Genomic DNA, 14,843 nt, shown 5'->3' on the forward strand with positions numbered 1-14,843 from the left:
TTGTAAACTCCTAACCGGACTTTTCTTGTCATATGAATTGAAAATGAAAAGTAAAACAGTTTCACATTACTAACAAGACTTTTCTTGCCATATAAACTGAAAAGCAAAAGTTTCACATAAGCGAGCTGACGGGCGCCATTAGCGCACAGCAGACGCACAAAGGAAAATAAAAGTTCACTTGCAGTGAAACCTATTGGAAAAAGTGCAATTTTCCATGTAACCCGCAAAAGTGCAATTATCTACGTTACCGGCAAAAGTGTAATTACCTCTGTAACAGGATCAATGTCATACAAAGGGCTCGACTTAGGCCCAGCGAGATCACGCTGCGAAAAAATAAAAAAAGTAGTTCAGAAACCGGATGGAAAACATGGAGCCTCGTATGCTTTCAGTACTTGGTCGGTGCATTGCTCCACTTTTAAATATGGCACTGTAAAAAACAACTTTAGCGCCGCCATAGCTAGGGCCTCTTAAATCAGGCCCCTGGTGTTCTCAATAATGGTGAAATTGTAGTTGAGGAAGAAATACTTCTAAAATACCTCTCTCCCCCACTCTATCCAGGCAAGTTACTTTCACATATCTTAGCTGAGAGGTAAAGGTTTTGTCTATGCTAAAAACACACCATTATTAAACCACATGATTAAAAGGCCTAAAGAAAAGGCACCCTAAGCATGTTGCCTTTACTGTGATCCATGCCTGTGTTCACTCAACTCTGCAAGTGTTATTTGTTGGTGCCCTAAAGCTTTTTGATGCAGCATGTTGGTGGTAGGCAAACCACTAGAATTAAGCACAGAAATTGCCAAAGGTTTCTTCATTTGAAAGACTTAAAACAATACTGTACTGTATGTTTAAAGATCTAAGAATTATCTAAAGTAAAAGAACATTGTAGGGACGGGTATTTATTCCTCCCAGAGGCACTAGGCGGCCTATCTCACCTGTGTGAAACCCAGTCCTTATGATGTGGCAAGTTATTCAACTTTTTTTCCAGGAGACTAGTAAATGTGATATTTGAGAAAAACATGCTGTCTGATGTTTTATTCCCAGGGCACTCCTTATGATCTTGAGGCTGAAGCTTGTGCCCAGTACCCCTCTGTCCTAACGAACTTCAACAGCTACCCTCTTATGAAAGAAGATTAAAACGGATATGTGTGTAAGAGTCATGCTCTGGTCATATTAAAATTGTGAATTAAAAAAGAAAAGAAAAATAATAAAAGGAACTCAAGAAGGTCTGAATGGTAGACCAGAGGTACAAAAAGCCTGGTGAGAGAAAGGAAGGGGCGGGAGAAATAAGAATAAGCAAACCAAAAAGAAGTGGTGGTACACAATGAGCTGGGAATGAAAGATGGTGTTGAAAAGCTGATGGTTAAACAGATATGTTGATGAATCGGTGGATAGATGAATGAACGATTGGAAATGGATGGATAGATCGAAAGAGTTGATGAAGAATGGATATGATTAATAGATGACTAGATGTGTGAATGAATGGACAGCAGTATAGATGGGAGAGTGGATTGGGAATAGGTGGATGGATTTAATGGGTGTGGGGGTGTTTGAACAGATGCAGGGCTTTAAGCGGGAGGGTCCTGCGAAATCACAAGCCCGCAATAATTCAAAACTAACACTGAAAGAGGAACTACTGGGCCTGTAGATTGGTTCTTCCACAGTGACTGCAAAAACTGTTAAGGCAATCCATGTCAACAACAACACTGCAATCTTTACTTACAGTTCACAAGTTTTACTTCATTTTGCATTCAGTGTGAATAATTGTTTTTCAAGATGTTGTGTTTCTGACCGTTTTCATGCACATAGTAATCTTGTATAGTGCTTAGTGTGAACTGAGTCACCTCTAGGTGTCTGGGTGAGTTCAAGTTCTCAGTAGATGTTCCTAACGATTGAGTGCTTATGGGACCAGGCTGAGGCAGCTTGAGATTCTCAAAATGGCTCCCAGTGGATCATAAATGTTTTCAGTCTGCATGCGTGTCCAGTCCTCGGCCTCTCCACAGAGTGCACGCAGCTACGGTCACATATGGGCCAAATGTAATTACCAGTGTATATGAAAGTCCAGAGGATACAGACAGCTGTTGAAAGATTTAAAAGGCAAATTAATTGGAAACTGTGTGTTTACAGGTGAGGAGGCAGAGACAAATGGTATAGCTGAAGGTGAGGTGACACGAGAAAATACATACAGAAGGACAAAGTGAAAAGACAGCAATGAGGAAGACCGACAAGAATCTTATGCAGGTGCATTAACTTATATTTATTTATATTTTGCAATTATTTTAAATAATTTAATTTTATATTATTTCCTTCAGGGTTTTATTTTAAGACCCTACCTCCATTATTTTCTATAAGAGAGTGCTATAGAATCAGTGGTTGGGAATGTGGGTACTGGACTTAATGCTGCTTCTTTTCTAGCTATCATAACTTACGCCCTTTTTTCAGGGGGGGACATGTAAGTCTGCACTTTTGAGTAACTTTAGAGTCGAATTATAGTGAATTTTAGTGAATATTCAAAAGTAGTCAAGTTACTCAAAAGTATGAGAGTAAATTAGGTGTGTAAATTGCTCACATGTGTAAGTCACCTTTGTGAATAGCTCCAAGTAGGTTTGGCTTGCTTTAGGTGTATTTTTGCTGTTGTACGCTTGGATGTGATAACAGAAAACTAAAAGAGGCATCCTAATACTGGCCAGGTGGCACACTTTGAGAAGCAGAGGATTTTAGTTCAGGTTTTAAGCCACACACCTACATTTATGAACCATACCTATTGAAAAGGAATCCTAGTTATGCTTCTTTGGCCACACCTCTTAGGGAGGGAGGAATGGAAAGAGGGAGAGAGATGGACTGACATTAGTGGATAGTTGGATATATTCGAGGAAAGCGATACAATGAATGAGAGAACAGAATATATGTCAAGACCAGAAACACAGTGCACATATTGATGTAGGGATGAAAAATAAGTGCTGGGGTCAAAAGAGAGAAAAAGAAGTCAGAGAATGCATTCAACATAATCACAGCAGTTTCCCTCTCCATAATACAGTGTGTGACACATTTTACACATTTTTCAAATTGCCAATTCATCAGTTGGGACAATCACATTTTTGTAAGAAAAGAAATGCTCAGTTTCCAAAGGCACTTTTGATGTAGCAGAGTGCACAGCAGCAAGAGGCAGCTGCTGGATCCTCCAAAAAAGTGCACCAACAAAATATTTAACTGTCAATTAGTGGTGGGAGACCAACAAAGGGATGAGTGTGGGCAAGCAATGTGATGGGATAAAATTAAAATCAAGACAAGTGAGGAAGGAAAAGAGCATATAATGAAGAGAGTACATGAAGCATGGGGGAGAAGCAGATGAGAGAAAGCAGCACAAGAGGGAGAGATCTAGACAACACATGCACCCTCGTGGAATGCTGAAATAAATAGAAAAAAGTAGTTCTCTAAACATGAACATGGGAAGGGTACAAGCCATCCAGTGAAAAGGCTGGTAATGATGCTATGCTCCAGGAGAGGGACAAACAAAAGAAAGGGAAGGTGACCCATTGAATAGATAGCAACCAAATGAGAGTGAGAATAAAGCCAATCAACGGTAAGCAATAGGTGAGGCCATATGTACAAAGCATTTTTGCCATCACAAATGGCCTGATTCGCAAAATCAAGCTGTTTGGCCATGCCATAAATGCTTTTCCAAATGTACAAACATCCAAACTGCGACTCTTCAGAATCACAGTTTGGATGTAGGAATCGCTATTTGGAAGGGCATGTTGAAGGTGTTCTTTCCATATAGAGATCTCCAGTGTTATGTACCAAGGTTTTGCGACAGAAATACGGTCGCAAAACCTTGACATTTTACCACAAACTTAAAGTTGGTGATACTGCATTTGCAAATTGGAAGGGACCCCCATGGGACCCCTTCCCCCTTGTGAATGTTGGAAGACCATTTTTAAGACCAGGCAGTGGACCCATGGACCACGACCTGCTCTTAAAAAACGAAAACAAAATATTTCATTTTTTTATTTGTGAAATGCATCTCATTTCCCTATAAGGAAAATGGGTTGCACTTCAACAAAAAAATGAAAAAAAACTTTCTCCAGAAGCAATCACATACATGATGGTATGTTGACCTCAGTAGCCCACCATCCTTGTGATAGCAGGCTTTCCTAATGGGTCGTAAACTGCCCTACCTCATTAATATTCATGAGGTAGGTTGATCTGTGACCTACTACGAATCGCAAGTATGAAACAAAAAGTTTCATACATAAGGAATCATGATTTTTTAATAGCAATTCGGATAAAATCATTGTTTTGAAATCGTTATTTCTACCAGGAGTTGCTCCTTCACAATGACGAAGGAGCGTTGCCCCTCTGGCTAGGCCAGGAGATGAAAGATAAAATTATATTTAATTATTGTTTTATCTTTCATCTGCTGGCTCAGACAGTAGTGTGCTAAGGGTAGCGCGGGGCTGGGCTGTGGGAGGTTGGAAGAGGGGAGAGTGTACTAAGTGTGCATGTGTGTTTGGCCGGCCATCTGAGACCGGCCAAACAAACAAGCGCTCTTAGGTTTCTCCAGCCCGGCTGTATACACAGCTGGCCCGGGAAAACAGCCCAGACCCCAGACTTGTGTCAGAGTGGCACTCCGAGCCACTTAGACCAATCCTGACACTGCTTGCATGCTATGTTTTGCATGTAAGTAGTGCTAGGATTGCTGGGGAGCCTGTGCTGGTGTCCCAGCATTTGGTGGGACACCACAAGAAGACCAGAGGAGCAACGCAGCAGGAGGTGGAGGTGGTGGCAGTGACGATGGGAAAAAGTTTTTCTTTTTATTTTGTTTTATTTATCCCCCAACTGCCTCCCCTCCCCTATCCCTCTCTCTGCCCCCCCCCCCCCATTGAGATTTGCAGCTGCCTCCACTGATTTCTATTTGTATATCTGGCCCTGTGTTTTTGGTAAGCCCATATTATGTTTTTCACAACCAGACAGCTTGTACTAGTAGGCAAAACCTAAAAACTGGGAAGGTATGCAGTTTTCTTTTTTAGTTCGACATGTCTAAAATATTGATGTATGAGTTACATATTTATGGGTGGTATGTCAGAAGTATGTGCCGTGGAAGTCAGCAAAAAGACCACATGTGCAGTCCCAGCAGACAGACAGTACAAGCACATGGACAGTACTGACTTTATTTTACAACTAAAATACACTGGAAGAATTCCGATATAGAAATACACTGCGTGCCAATGTCAATAACTGGGAGCAAAAATCCATTGATGACTGGCCCTTCTTGAAGAATGAAAGGGCTGCACTTTCTATTGCACAAACATTGCAATGTCCAGAAGTACAAACCTTATGCAACTTTAAAGACTGGTCGTTGTTGAGCTCCAATTCAGAAGCATTCATTTATCAACTGCTGAAGCGTGAATGGCTGAATTGGTAAAAACATGTCAGCTCCCATGTCGTCGTGTCAGGTTTCAGCAAAGTAACCACGTTATCGTCATTGTTTGATGTACAAATCCATGTAGCGAGGTAAGGCGGAGCACACGTAGAAATGACACTGTCTGAGAAATAAAACACCCTTTGTGTATCAGTACATAGTGAACTTTAGATGTAAATCAGAAACGTAGACAAATAATTACCAAGAATGAACAGATTCAAAATAGAATAGTTTTGGTGCTTTTTTTAATAATTATAAATGTTTTTTTTCCCATTGAAAAAAAAGAAAGTGCATAATATTAGAAAGTGCTAGGCAAGCACGATGCTCTTCCTGAATCTTTCGCACACAAAGGAGTGAGCAACATAAAGCATAGAAGCACACGAGAGAAAGGAAGCAGCACAAAAGTGAGAAAGCAACCCAGAGGCCCTCATTATGATGAAGCCGTGGGTGCCAGAAGACCGCCAGTGCTAGCGGTCATCAGACCACCATATTACGAGCACTGAAGGATTTTTGCCACAATTTGGGTGGAAATCCTCCAGCAGTCGTGCTGGCGGTGGGCGGCGCAGAGGCGCTTCCACTGCATCAACGCCACACCAAAAGGACTCCGCCTGCTGTATTATGAGCAGTAATACGGCATGGTGGTGTCCTGATGGCAGGGAGCTACCGGTGGTGGAAGCGCCGGTTCCCGTTCCCTGGCGGGCGACCTCCTCACCGGACAAGGTAAGTGGATTGTCCGGTAGGGGATGGGAGTGGGAGGGTGGGGGGTGTTGTGTGCACATGTGTGAGTGGATGTTGTCTACATGTGTGAATCTAAGTGTGTATGCATGTAGGAATGCATGTGTGTATGGGTGTTTGAATGCCTGTATGAATGCATGTGTGTATGGGTGTTTGAATGCGTGTATGAATGTGTGTATGGGTGCTTGAATGCGTGTGTGTATGCATGTGTGTATGGGTGTTTGAATGCGTGTATGATTATTGAAGTGAGTGTGTGTTGGAATGTTTGTGTGAATGTGTGTCTGTTGGTGTGAGTGAATGAGTGTGTGAGTGAGAGCGTATGTATGCGTGTGAGTGAATGAGTGTATGCATGCGTGTTGGTAAATGCGTGTATGTAACTGTTGGTGAATGCAGAGTGCGTGTGGGTGTGTGTGCGCGTGTATGCGGGAAGGGGGCGCTGACATGGAAGGGGGTGGGGGAGGAGGTGCTGACATTGAAGAGGTAGGGCATGCTGACATAGAAGGGGGTATTGTAGTTGCTGGTAGGGATTGGAGGAGTCATCTGCCGGCGACAGGAAAGGAATTTCCTGTCTCTGGCAGCCTTCCCGCCAGAGTTTTTGTGGAGGTGCTACGGCTGCGGAAACCTTGGCGGAAAGCTGACTCATTATACCGCAGACAGTCGTCAGTGGACAGCCAGCCTGGAGGTGCTGTCCTCCGACCGAGCTGTCCTACCACCCTGCCGGTAGCAGTGGGGATGTGGCAGTTTGGAAGAGGCCAAACCGCCACACTCATAATGTGGCGGTCTTCACTGCCGGCCTGTCAGCGGTGAGACCGCCAGGGTCGTAATGAGGGCCAGAGTGTGGGCTGGGGGAGAGGTCACAAGAGAGAGTGAGCACAACAGGAGGTAAAGAACATCAGGAAGTCAGAAAGTGTGTATTTGGTGGGAAATAACAGGAGGTTGAGAACTGAGAAGGGAACTCTCACAGGGTGTTTAACAAAGAAGGAAAAAACTGTACTTTAAAAGGAAGCAGTGAAGGGATTCAAGTCAACCAATTAAAAGTAGAGAAAAGAACCTATGCTCAAAAGGAGAGACAAACACAATGAGATGAAGGCAAGCCATCACATGAGAAGCAAGCAAATTAGATTAACATGCAATTGGCCATTTCTTACCAAATGTACGTTTTTGGTAAGCCCACAATAGGTCTTTTGCAACCAAACAGCAAAACCTAAAAATTAATGTAAGCGTTCGATTTATATATAGAGTGTGACACATTAATCAAAATTGCTAGGTGGAAGAGCAACATACGTCGATATGTTTCAATGTTTTGATTTTTTAACAATTACCGCATTCGACAAAACAGTCGTGCTCGCTTGACATTTTCAATCCTAAATGAAGCCAGTGCTTGACGCTTTGCCAGGGTCCCAAGAGCTTGTAAGGGCCTAAGATGGACACAAGAGGGCACTCGTGTGTGACAAATGCTGCAATCAATTGAAGCAGCCTAGACCGCTTGGATCAAAGGCCAAAGTGCTCTTCGAGAAACAAAGATCAGCAACATGCTGGCTACTTCACATGCAAGGTTTACTCACGTTTAAACACAAACTAAATTTTAACTGAATTCTTCTTGCGCAGCTAGTCTGTACTAACGACGTGGTTTAGTTCTAGGATTTTGTTAAAGTGACTCTGGAGTACATAAAACTATTTTTTTAGGCGACCCGTGATTTCCGTAAGATGAATTCAAAAAGAGTCCGCCTTGTTAAGCGTACCCAAGAGCAGCATCTACTGACACTGCGACAGGCTTTTTAGCCGCCCCTACATCCTTTTAACGGCATACGAACTACAGTCTCTGCTCACCCCGTGAATGACCTCAGCCTTGTGAATTATTATCGTAAATCACTTCGGCAAAATGAGCCCGGATAGGAATTCATAACCTCAGTGCCAAGTCCCGAGACCAGTATAACTTGGCAGCGCTTTTGTATAGTCCAAACCTGAGATGCTGTTTAACCAAGGGCCTCTGTCCGGGGATATTCTTCCTAAAAGGTCAACAAACAGGTTTGTTACAGAAAGGCAGCCTGTGGGTAGCTGGACGTCAGAAAGACGAGCCACAAATCCCCACCTCCCTTAGATACATTTTACAAAACAACACCTGCTGGATGGCTGGTTGGTGGAATAATCTGTTCAGTTGGTTTTTCAAGCACCATAATAAATTTCCACAATATTGAAATATGTGTTCCCAAGACTCCTTATTGCTTAACCCACATCGCACATCGTTCGCACATTCGACTAAACTCAACGTGTCTCCGAAGAACTTAAACAAGTTTGGATCGGTGTCTCCTTTCTCTGTTGTATTTCCTGTTATTTCCCTACCTTCCACTAAAACCGAATAATGAAACTTGTAGACCTGGTTCTGTTATAAATGCATGTTCCTCACCAACGAACAGCCGGGGTTTGGTGGGAGGTGATGGCAAGTGTTGTAACACAGAGCTTAGAAACTGCAGAAGTAGGTACGAAGCGCTATAAAAAGCTAGCTAGTCCCGTTCCTCACTTCTTGTAATGGAGCTCTGTTGCTCCACTTTCTGGGTTTGCTTCGATTACTTTATAGAGGCTGTCCCAAGCTCATGCCAGGATCTGACTAACCAGCTCGTTTACACGGAAACGGAGCGGCTGCGAGTGATCTCAGGCCACAGAGATGCAGATTAGCCGCAGACATAATGAATGGCTTTCCAGGGCGATCTGGAGATCAACGCTGAGCGCAGGCCCCTTTAATCGGATTTCCCTACGTGTAAACTGTTTTGTTCGAAGTCCTTACACAAAGTGGAAAAAAACGAGAAACAAGCTGTATTTCAGCTCGTGCATGCGTTTATGAACCGCAGACAGGCCTTCTACCTTCAGAGGGAGGCATTAGAGAGACAGCACACATCGGCTGCTCTCCTTCACAGAGGAAAGGTCCCCAGCTCCATTAACTTCAGTGATGTTGGTCATCAATTGAAATGTAATCTACGAATAGGTATCGATTTGAGAAAAATAACATGATATGGCATTGCGCTTTATACCGCGCGTCCTCACGGGGCCTGCAAATAACAGATAGTGCACAATTTACATGTACCCACCTCGGAAGGATGAAAGGCAGATTTTGCTTAGCTATGTTTTTATTTTATTTTTAGTATTATTTTTTGCAGTTTTATACAGCACGAACTTGACCTAAAGGTATTGGAGTCTTTATATGAACAGTAGTTACAATATATATGTTCACGTTGTTCTTTTTTTCATTATTTTTAGACGGGGGAGTTTTAGGGATTTGCCCGGAATCACAGGATGTCGAACGGGCGCCGAGACCTCCATAACGCTCATACGGCCTCCGTAACACTCACACGGCAGTCGGCGTGGTTTAGGGTTTCACTTGTTCCTGTAGTAAGGCCTGAGTAAATAAACTTCTCTAAAAAAAGAAAACACGATGTATAGGAGAGGGAGGCAGGAAGAAAGAGAACAGCGAACGGTTCCATCTCTAAAAGACACGGCTTTGCCTGACAGGCTCAGATCCCCCCATCAGTCCTCTTGACAAGCCAGGGGCAGTGACAGCGTATCTCCACTGGAGCTGCTTCGACACAGGGACCTCTTCAAAGCAAGAGGCGGATTCCGAGAGGGACAAAAATAGCCAAGCCCCTTGCGAGGAAAAGAAGCGTCTGAAGGAAACGTGCTTAAAAGTGTATTAGTCTCGTGTAACACACATCTTTTACTTAAGTACAGAAAAATGCGCACGAAATGACATCTCAATACATCGGCAGAAAGCAGTTGTGATTAACAAAACAAAAAATCGAAGCATTCCATACAGGATCCCCTCCCTATCGCGGTGTGGGCCTCGCACGTCGACAGCTAGCTCGCTGTAGGTCTTGCAATATAAAGCTGCCGGTCCAGAGATGAAGGCTGGCAGTATTTTTGCTTCCGGTTCTTAGCCTGTGGAACCTGTGATTTACGAGAAAGCGAATAGAAGCTAACGTGTGAGGCTGAGGTGGGTGCCACACACGTGCAATGTGATTTTCGTTGGAACCTTCCAGGTCGGAATGTACGGGTGTCGGTGATCTGCACAAGCTAGGAAACGGTTAAGTTCGTAGCGTCTGCGCACCTAACCCAACCCCCCCACAAACTTGATTGAGTGATTTATGTATAAACTGATAAAATCCACTTCGGGCCAATCGCATTTTATGGTGATATTTTAATGAGTAGAGGAAAAATATTGTGACATTTGCAAAAGCAAATGGTTGCAGTAATATGATGAGTGCAGTTGTGTGGCGAGTAGTTGTAGCATCACAATAGCACTACAAATATCTCAGCAATTTTCATACAGGGAACTAACAATGCCATGCTTTGTGGGAGGCAGATTTAATGGTGTCTGAATGTGGACGTTCGTTAATGCCTGTGCTTGCTTGCCCTCGCGCGCCTAGGTTCATACGATTTTATATTCGTGGTGACTGTGCGTGCGCGCCCACAATGGTTCATTCATGTTTTCTACTGAGAGTGCGAGCGCGCACACGGGTTCGTTCAAGTGTACCGCTGAGAGGTAGGTGCGCGCGCACATAGGTTCATTCAGGTGTACCACTGAGAGGTGTGGCGCGCACATAGGTTCATTCAGGTGTACCACTGAGAGATGTGGCGCGCACATAGGTTCATTCAGGTGTACCACTGAGAGGTGTGGCGCGCACCTAGGTTCATTCAGGTGTACCACTGAGAGGTGTGGCGCGCACATAGGTTCATTCAGGTGTACCACTGAGAGGTGTGGCGCGCACATAGGTTCATTCAGGTGTACCACTGAGAGATGTGGCGCGCACCATGGTTCATTCAGGTGTACCACTGAGAGGTGTGGCGCCCACATAGGTTCATTCAGGTGTACCACCGAAAGGTGTGCGTGCTCACATAGGTTCATTGGGGTGTACCACAGAGAGGTGTGCGTGCTCACATAGGTTCATTCAGGTGTACCACTGAGAGGTGTTCGTGCTCACATAGGTTCATTCGGGTGTACCACTTAGAGGTGTGTGTACGCACATAGGTTTATTCAGGTGTACCACTGAGAGATGTGCACATTGGTTCTTCCAGGCGTACCAGTGAGGGGTGTGTGCTATGAAGAGTAGATCAGTTTGATTTTTAGTGCGCATGCACGTGCGTGCTTTTATGGTTTTGCATTAAGGAATGCAGTATTGCTGTTTCCTCCTTCCCACCACCACATTTTGAGCACTCACTAACATAGATGAAGGGGCTAATTTACGAGAGCATTTAAGAGTACTTTGCATAATACTGCAGAAGTACCCTTTCAATACACTTACATGCCTTCGTCAATCGGTACCAAAACAATCAACTACCTGTTAGTAAACGTTCAAAAGGGCACAACAAAAAAGGGCACGATACTCTTGAGGGTGATTCAAAGAGGCAAGCAAGGGTATGTAAAAGGGTACTACAGGAGTATCACTTCAGATACCCTAAAATGCCATTAGGAATAGGTCAGGAAGTGTGCTGGAGGCCATCACGAAGAGGGCTTCTTTGGCACCTGGAGAGACGGGTACGCAGTGGCAGGAGCAATTACAATCCAAAATAAAGTCTGGGGTGTGCCTGTTATTGTGAGCTACACAACCATAACACTGCCTTTGACCCTCACTGTGGAAGACCTCTCCCATAGACACAACACATGCAATCAATCTATCTATCTATCTATCTATCTATCTATCTATCTATCTATCTATCTATCTATCTACCTATCTATCGATCTATCTTGCATGTGTGGCCGCTTTCATTGCATTGAAAACATTGATTTCAAAGAAGCCTGCTTTTCGCCATAAAAATAAGTGGCTTCTAATATTATTCCACAGGTACATTATGCTATTTCAGCAGACATTACATCATTCTTGTGAAATATGGATTTTATCCAATGGGAGGCCTCGTCTCACTCTGGTTTCCGACCCTTCAGCTGCTTAGACTCCGCGCATGACAGTGCATTTAGATGAAGACGGACCCAAAGCATTATTCTAAGATTTCCCGCTGTCCTTTTCATTAATCGTCACTCCCTCTAAGAATGAAAAGCTTGACCAAACATTCTAACTGCTACTAGGTCCGGTTAGTTGCTGTACCTCGAAGATGGCAGCTTCAACAATGTCCAACCTCCACAGATAGACTGTGTTTTGTGACAAAGCACAGCGTACTTTTGGAAACCCCCAACTTCAGAACTCCATAGTGAAAACTAATCTCTTCTGGTTACTATAGACAACCTAACTGTATTGTGATGCAGTTTATTAAATGTTTGCAATAAAAGTTTGTCTATTACAAACAAAAAACATTTTGTCCAAGCAAAATTAAACGTGATAAAAGTACATTTTAAGTAAGACTTGTAATGTGATCTGATACCGCGATCTAAGGGTTCTGGTGATATATATAAACTATGTGGTATTTTACAAAACACGCGCACACAAACACGTACATGAGTTCTTTTCGTTTTCTGTGGCCTCAAATACGTTACCTCAATTACTTTTCATCCCACCTGCTTTGCTATCACAGTAAATTAACAATCATCCATTAAGTGCATTATGACAGATCGTCAACAACTTTGAGCCAATGGGCAAACATTTCGGACGGAAATATGGCTGTAGGTGATTTAAACATAAGAGGTCGGCATGGAGCGCTCTGAGGATGTGTTGTTTTACTTTTTCCTCTGCCCAGTGCCTCGTGATGTTGGTCGTCTGATTTTGTTTTTGTCTCATCTGGCTATGGACTTTTATGTATTTTTCTTTAGTTATCTTCCCCCTTTTGGTATGTGTTTCATGTCGTTTCTTCTAAACAAATGTTAATATAAAGTTGTGAGCCGAAAATGAGATTTGTTTACACAGGAAGATTAATCTCTCTCGTAGTATTTCAAAGATCTGTGGCAAACTGCAGCAAATCGTATTGAGTTATTAACAGGCTGCTTTTAAATATAAGGCAATCAAAGCGCCTCAATGGTAAGTATGGCGCTGCACACGCGGACACACTCTATGCAATCGACAAAACAGCGCATGGTGCCTCCCTGAGCGCAGGCTCTGCCTTGAAATGCTGCAGAATGGGTTCAGATAAGTCAGAGGTCACCTGGTGTCAGCCCTCCCAGACATTTACTAAAAATAACACGTCTATTAGCGTAACACTGGGAGCCGTGGCTCGTCCTAAAGGCTGGCCCTAATACCCAGGCTTTCCACAATTGTGCCCTGGGATTTTCTCAAATGTTTCTGTCGTGATTCAGATCCCATTTTCACCAACAACCCGAGTTATCGAGTAATAAAGACTCTGTAGCTAAACAAATAGCTTCACCGGTGTGGCTGGCGGTAGTTAAGCTGGTCAGCATGCAGGCCGCAGTCTGAGGACCATCACATAGCGCAGTCTCTCTGTCACAGACTGTGCTCCCCTGTCACACACTGCAGCCTCTCTCTCACAGACTGCAGCCTCTCCGTCACAGACTGTGGCCCCCTGTCAAAGACTGCAGCCTCTCCCTCACAGACTGTGGTCCCCTGTCACACACTGCAGCCTCTCTCTCACAGAGCGCAGCCTCTCCATCACAGACTGTAGGATCCCCGTCACAAACTGCATCCTTTCTCTCACAGACTGAAGCCTGTCCGTCACAGATGGTGGCCCTCTGTCACAGACTGCAGTCTCTCGTCGCAGAATGCAGCCTCTCCCTCACAGACTGTGGCCCCCTGTCACAGTCTACAGCCTCTCTGTCACAGACTGTGGCCCCCTGTTACAGACTGCAGCCTCTCTCTCACAGACTCCAGCCTCTCTCTCACAGACTGTGGTCCCCTGTCACAGACCACAGTCTCTCGTCGCAGAATGCAGCCTCTCCCTCACAGACTGTGGCCCCCTTTCACAGACTGCAGCTTCTCCGTCACAGACTGTGGTCCCCTGTTACAGACTGCAGCCTCTCTCTAGCAGACTGCAGCCTCTCCGTCACAGACTGTGTCCCCCTGTTACAGACTGCAGCCTCTCTCTCTCACAGACTGCAGCCTCTCCGTCACAGACTGTGGTCTCCTGTCACAGACTGCAGCCTCTCGTCGCAGAATGCAGCCTCTCCGTCACAGTCTGAGGCCCCCTGTCAAAGACTGCAGCCTCTCCGTCACAGACTGTGGTCCCCTGTCACACACTGCAGCCTCTCTCTCACAGAGCGCAGCCTCTCCGTCACAAACCGTAGGCCCCCGTCACAGACTGCAGCCTCTCTCTCACAGACTGCAGCCTCTCCCTCACAGACTGCAGCCTCTCTCTCACAGAGCGCAGCCTCTCCATCACAGACTGTAGGCTCCCCGTCACAAACTGCATCCTTTCTCTCACAGACTGAAGCCTGTCCGTCACAGATGGTGGCCCTCTGTCACAGACTGCAGTCTCTCGTCGCAGAATGCAGCCTCTCCCTCACAGACTGTGGCCCCCTGTCACAGTCTGCAGCCTCTCCGTCACAGACTGTGGCCCCCTGTTACAGACTGCAGCCTCTCTCTCTCACAGACTGCAGCCTCTCCGTCAGACTGTGGTCCCCTGTCACAGACTGCAGCCTCTCGTCGCAGAATGCAGCCTCTCCCTCACAGACTGTGGCCCCCTGTCACAGACTGCAGCCTCTCGTCACAGACTGTAGGCCTCCCGTCACAGACTGCAACCTCTCTCACACAGACTGCAGCCTCTCTCTCAGAGACTGCAGCCTCTTCATCACAGACAATAT

General features: G+C 44.9%; 1 protein-coding gene across 5 annotated transcripts in view; it reads right to left on the minus strand.

Moving 5' to 3' along the window:
• The window catches only part of LOC138304411 (uncharacterized), a 41,715-nt gene that overhangs the window by 16,846 nt on the left and 10,026 nt on the right, over positions 1-14,843 (minus strand). For 2 of the 5 annotated variants that reach the window (XM_069244428.1, XM_069244436.1), the window contains exon 2: positions 267-323. The exons of 2 other annotated variants lie outside the window; for them this stretch is intronic. In XM_069244428.1, the coding sequence (XP_069100529.1) occupies positions 267-323 (57 nt within the window). Of the gene's footprint in view, positions 1-266; positions 324-5,167; positions 5,544-14,843 lie in introns of those variants that run through there. One more of the 5 variants, XR_011205567.1, reaches the window with a different exon arrangement.

This window comes from Pleurodeles waltl, chromosome 1_2 (assembly GCF_031143425.1).
Source record: "Pleurodeles waltl isolate 20211129_DDA chromosome 1_2, aPleWal1.hap1.20221129, whole genome shotgun sequence".
Taxonomy (NCBI): Eukaryota; Metazoa; Chordata; class Amphibia; order Caudata; family Salamandridae; genus Pleurodeles; species Pleurodeles waltl.